This window comes from Mesitornis unicolor, unplaced genomic scaffold, assembly GCF_000695765.1.
Source record: "Mesitornis unicolor isolate BGI_N332 unplaced genomic scaffold, ASM69576v1 scaffold7203, whole genome shotgun sequence".
NCBI classification, from domain to species: Eukaryota; Metazoa; Chordata; class Aves; order Mesitornithiformes; family Mesitornithidae; genus Mesitornis; species Mesitornis unicolor.
In genome coordinates, this window is record NW_010176780.1 from 18,607 (window position 1) to 24,414 (window position 5,808).

Here is a 5,808-nt window from a genome sequence, read left to right on the forward strand (position 1 = left end):
CTCACAGGCTAGACAATGCAGGTTTGTCCAGTCTGATAAGATTAGATAAACTGTGGCACCCAGAAGCCAGGAATGTGAATGCCCTGGCCACATCTCATTTGGATGTCAGGATCACGTCAGCACCGCCCCTTGACTGGTGCCCTGATTTCCATAGGAAGAAAACCTGGGTACACAGTTATGGGACATTCTATGAAGTCCGCTTCTCTGGAGCACTGGAGCCAGGCAGAGCTTTGGATCTACATGCAAAGAAAGAGGCATGAATTATTGCAGCTAGAGCAAACTCTGAGTCTTCAGAGCAAATACTGGATCTTCAGTGAAGTTGTTACAGGTTTATTGGGAAATTCACTTGAAACTCTAATAGGGTTGTTTTAATGCTATTGAAAAGTTGGTTATATAATGTATGCTACTCTTTCAATGGAAGAAATGAGTGCTTTATTGCGTATTTTTCTGTATTAGTACATAGATTCAACAGAACTTGAACGTTCTACAGAAGCAGAGAACTCAGTGAAATATCACCAGGCGTGGCAGAAACTGTGCAAAGCAGAGTAAGTAGCATCAGGTATTCTGTATCCCAAAAGCAGACTGTGATATTTATTTCATGTGATGAAAAATGCTTTAGTAAATGCTTTAATATCTTTAGACAAGTTGCAGTTGTTTGGATGGGTTTTTTTTTTTGATAGCTAGACTTTCTTTACAGTGCAGGTCAGTTGTCGAAGATTTTTCTTTAACAACATGCATCATAGTGAAAGGTAGTTAGATAAAAGCTTAGTAAATGCTGGTGACGCTCTGCAAATGTCTCGGTTAAGAATTACTGCCAGGATTTCAGTTTGTGAGTAAAGGGAAGTTGTTTGTTGTCAAAATGCGTTCATTTCTTCAGTATTGCTTAGTGGACGTAGTTTTGGTCTTAAGATCCTGGAGCAGTGAATATGTAGCTAATTTTTTTTAAACGATACGTATTTAAGCAGTAGAAATTTCACTGTGAAGCATGAGGTTGGTCAGATGAGAATTGGGGAGGACAGATGAGACAAATCTACAAATTTAGAGTTAAATTTTGTGTATTCTGAATGGTCATACAAAACATGCTTTTTGTGCATTGTGCTTGCTTTGTTGTAACCTCAAAAGTCTTCAATTTGTATGAACCTCCTTTGCTGACTTGATTCTACATGTTGGTTACTTAACATATGACTGTCATTACAGTGGCATTCTGGTCCCAGGAGGGTTTGGAATTAAGGGAACAGAAGGCAAACTCCAAGCTATCTCCTGGGCAAGAACAAAGAAAAAACCTTTTCTTGGTAAGATCATTAGAGCCAGAAATGATTGTGTTTTGGAGGTACATAGCAAACTCATTGATAGCGAGCTAATTGATATGATTATAAAAAACCAACCAACCCAACAAACACATGCTGGGGAAAGATCATCCTGTCTTAGGGAAGTATGTTTGCTGTTGTGAATATTTGCCATGTAAGGAATGCCCAAAGTCATAGTCATGTACTATGCTGCTGTAGAAGGAAGGAAGAAAAAAGATTATCGCTACTCCAAAGGTTTTATTTGTTATATTCATATTTTATGTGGAGGGTCTTTGCTTCTCACTGTAATTAAATCAGCATCATTATAGATATTAATCAGTGTGCAGAAAACATAGGTGTCGTTGGACACATTTGCTATATTAAATATTTTTTTCTGTTTACTTGTGTATTATATTGTAGTAAAGTCTAAAGATGCCATCTAGCCTGTTAGCTAAGTGCTGTTTGTGTAAGTGCCTCTGAAGCTTTGGTTTCTACTTCACATTTCTTACGATTTTATAAATTACTACCTTGACTAGTTGCCAAAGCAGAATTTGAATCTGGATGTACACAGGCTTTCAGCTTCTGTTTGTCTCTACTTTATTACCGAAAAAACTTATGGGAGGGGAAAACATATTTTTGAAAGGACTTAAAGCACAGAATTATGTCACATGTATTTACAGTGTGCCAAGTCTGAAGAATGAGTTTTACATTGAGTAGCCATTTTTGTTTGGAAAGTCTGTGTATATACACTGGGTGCCAGGATTTCTAAGCAATCAAGTTTAGGACAGAACAGTAAGTGCTTTGTCAGTCCTGCTCTTTGTCCTATTAAATTCTGGGGTTTTTATTTTCTCTTCTAGGAGTTTGCCTGGGAATGCAATTAGCAGTTGTGGAATTTGCAAGAAACTGTTTGGATTGGAAGGGTGAGCTCAGTATGCTAGTGGGAATATGATGGGCTTAGAAGAGATCTTTTCCTATATGCGAAATACATCTATTATTATATAGGTCCTATGATCAGCAGGTACTTAATTCTTGCAACATGATCATTTTCAGCTAAGCACCCTGTGCTAACTTTCCGTGCAAGGGTTAGGAACTCTTACTACTCAGATTGCTTGAAACCTGCTTTTGGATCTAAGGAGTGTAGGAGAAAGCGTGCTTACACTTCACCTCTGTAGGCTCTTTCTGGAGTGTGCAGGTGGTGGGGAGAAAGAAGTGAGAAGTGGTTTTCTCACTTGCTTTCATTATTTGGAGTAGCCAAACCATAGCCATTGTGGTAGTATTATGAAGAAATTTAGCTCACCAATGAATTTCTACCACTAAGAAATGAGAGGAAAAGATTTTAGGAAGTAGGAAAGGGAGTGTGTGTGACTGAGGTCATATACTTCCAGTGGTTGCTTCAAAAGTGGTGCAATACATGTTTCAACATGTAAGATTGTAGCTTAAATGCAGAGAAGCCCTAAAATGCCATAGAACTTTTATGATGAGTTTGTAGTGCATGTAGAACAATGAAAATGTACTGTGTTTGTTTTTAACTTCTGTTTCAGATGCAAATTCTACAGAATTTGACCCAGACACAAAAAACCCTGTTGTAAGTACTGACTTTTTTGTTTTTTTCCACGTATGTTTTGTGCTCGTACATCTCTTGGTTAAAAAAGGAGTGTATGTTGAAGTCTATCTGTATTTATGTGGTAGGACATGAAGAGGTGTCTGCTGTCCCTATTCAGTATTGTTCAAAAAGATATTTTCTTATAATAGTCCCTTGCTTTCACCTACTTGCTTCTGTGGTTTGCCTTAGCTTTATTTTTGTAATTTTTCTAATAGTTTCATTGGATGCAGACTGATGGTGGGAGTAGGCGATAATGATTAGATAGGCTTTACTAGAGAACAGAATATAAAGGGAAGCTGGAAAGTGTAGCACAAAGCTATTGTCAAAATATAAGTGTATATAAAAGGATAAGGACTTTATAGAAAGCTGTCTAAAAATTCTTGTCTTTCCTTTATATAAATAGTATGAATAGCCACCACACCCCTCCTCCCCCATGCATCTCACAGTCCACCTTTCAAGAAAAATTTCAGTGCTGTTGAAACGTCAGGGATCTCTGTGTCATATGCCAATGGTAGAATTTGGGAGTGGAGTTCTTCAGGTATCTCCTAGTTCAGGAGAGTATTACATTGTTATAATAGTAAAACTTAAAAATAATCAGTAAAAGAAGGTTTTTAAGAAAATGAAAAAGAGCAGAAAACTACATGTGAGAAACTAGAGTAGTATCTTGGTGTAAGATGTAAACATCTGTTCTAGTGATATATTGAGTGAGTTGTGCATAGTGACCTCTTGTTTCTGTATCAGTTTCCCTCAGAAGAGTTTTGTTGGGATTTGTAGACAGAATACATTTTTGCACATTTGCTTAGTCTGAAATGTGCAAATAAAAGTTTTTTAAAGCATTCAACCTGTTTGTCATGGCTGTTTATATGCATAGGAGAGATAGTCTAGTCTGATCTTTTGAAGGTAAATTAGAGACCTTCAGAGTTTCAGTGTGAGGCTTGCTGCTGTAACTTGGCGGCATTTGGAAACGTCCTTAGGTAAACAAAAGTAAACTTTGTATTTGGCATCAAGTTTGTGGGCTTGCCATTGCAAGAGGGTTCTGCCTTCATCTTTCTGGAATGTATGCAAAGACATACTCGAGGATCAATTTCATAATAGCAATATGTTGTAAAACATGGAAGATGTTGAAAACTTACTGTAATTTTTTGGAGGAATAAGAGGGATAGTTCAGAAGACTGATTCTGGGGGATCTTTATTTCTAGGGCTTTCTGACGCCAGTTTTATTTAACTTCTCATGGTAACTTTTCAAGATGCAGTCAGATCAGGAGGGGGTGAGTCACCCTTTGGAACTGCTGGTTTCTCTGTTATCGTAGGGGTTGTTCACAGTAGCTGTCTCCAATGCAGAGCTCCAGGAGAAGTCAGGAACAGGGCTGCTTGTCTGCTGCAGCTCTTCTGGCAGTTTCTTCTATTACAGAAACTGTAGTGTGTATTAGTACAATATATCTAGGACAAAATTTCATTCCAAAAGTACTTACGTGAGTGATTTGCAGTTTGCATTCAAGGGCAAGTAAGGTATTTGTGTTAAAGAGAAAGTTATGTGGGTATAAAATTAAGAAAACTGAATGAATGTACGTGACATAGAAGATTAATACAGTGTTTACAATTGAAGCAGTGTGCTTTCAGTATGTGTAATGGATATTCTTTTGTTCTGAGCTACATTAAGGTTCTGAAATTGGTTATTACCAGTCATATTTCAGCATCTTAATCTGGTCTTGACATCTCAGTTCTGGGCAAGAAACAGATATAAATCATTCCAAGGGGTAAATTTGCACTATCAATAATTATAACTGCTAAATAATCTGTCTTAGCAGAGTCCATCTTGTGCTAAAAACTGTTTAGATATTCTATATAATAACAAATCAATAAATACAATTGGAAGAGAAGCAGAATAGTGAAGCTTGTGATCTACTGCACTGATGTAGATGTTCCATTATTCAAAAAAGTTAATTGGAAACACCATATCAGCACTGACAGTATCTTGTGATGCCACTGTGTGGTTCAACTGAGTGCTAACTTAGGACCAAAGTAGTGTACTTCTCTTTTGGTTCCTGCTCCTTTAGAAACTGAAGAGGGGGAAGAAAGACACCGGTGAGGCAGTAGTTCTATTTCCTTTTAAGAAAAAGGAAAATAACCCAAGAGTTTAAATATGTAGTTTGGCAGAGGAACCCAGGGGCAACTGTAAAACATGCAGCTATTAATATCCGTTCTTAATTTGCTAAGCATCAAATACTCAGAACTGCACTCACCAAAGCTGATATTTTCCTCCTAAAGCATGTATAAATATCTTGGTCTACTTTGCTTCCCTTTTGCCTGCATTTATGGAAAATCGAACCTTTATTTATTAGAAATAAAACCCGAGATTTTCAAGTAATCTTGTAACTCAGAATTAGGCTTCCAAAGGAAAAACAAGTGGCTGAAATAATGAGAAATGATATTACTGGCCTCTATCTCTCAATTAAAATAACAGAAGTTATTGTGCTACAGAAGAGCACTGTCTGCATTAGTAAAAGGTTTTGAGCATAGTAAGAGGTTTTTATGTGATAAGGCAATTGTGACTTGTTCTGTTTTGAACAATAAGGACTGCCCAACTGAATGTGCAAATGGAGAGTTGCCTGCAATGCTGAATACGTGTTTCATTTTAGCTGTTCATCTCTTTCTACTGACTGTCACTATAACAATGTTGCTCAACCTGGGTTCTGCAAAAGCACCCATGAGTAACTTTATATAGAGGGGAAACCCTGTATAACTCTGTATTGTTTGTTTTGGGGAATACTGATATCAGTTATATTGGCATGTAAATGACTGCAAGTATGGTAGAGTTAAGATTTCAAATACCTTGGAAAATAGTAGTCTCTGCACACAGAAAGTGGGAGTTAATGACTTAATAATGTGAAACAGCCGTAATTGTGGGTTTAAAATACT

The 5,808-nt window shown here is 37.2% G+C and overlaps 1 protein-coding gene across 3 annotated transcripts in view; it reads left to right on the plus strand.

Annotated features, from left to right (window-relative positions):
* The window catches only part of CTPS2 (CTP synthase 2), a 68,578-nt gene that overhangs the window by 17,026 nt on the left and 45,744 nt on the right, over positions 1 to 5,808 (plus strand). For all 3 annotated transcript variants that reach the window (XM_010181836.1, XM_010181835.1, XM_010181834.1), the window contains exons 9-12: positions 457 to 545; positions 1,198 to 1,292; positions 2,144 to 2,206; positions 2,828 to 2,871. In XM_010181836.1, coding sequence (XP_010180138.1) covers positions 457 to 545; positions 1,198 to 1,292; positions 2,144 to 2,206; positions 2,828 to 2,871 — 291 coding nt within the window. The remainder of the gene's footprint in view (positions 1 to 456; positions 546 to 1,197; positions 1,293 to 2,143; positions 2,207 to 2,827; positions 2,872 to 5,808) is intronic.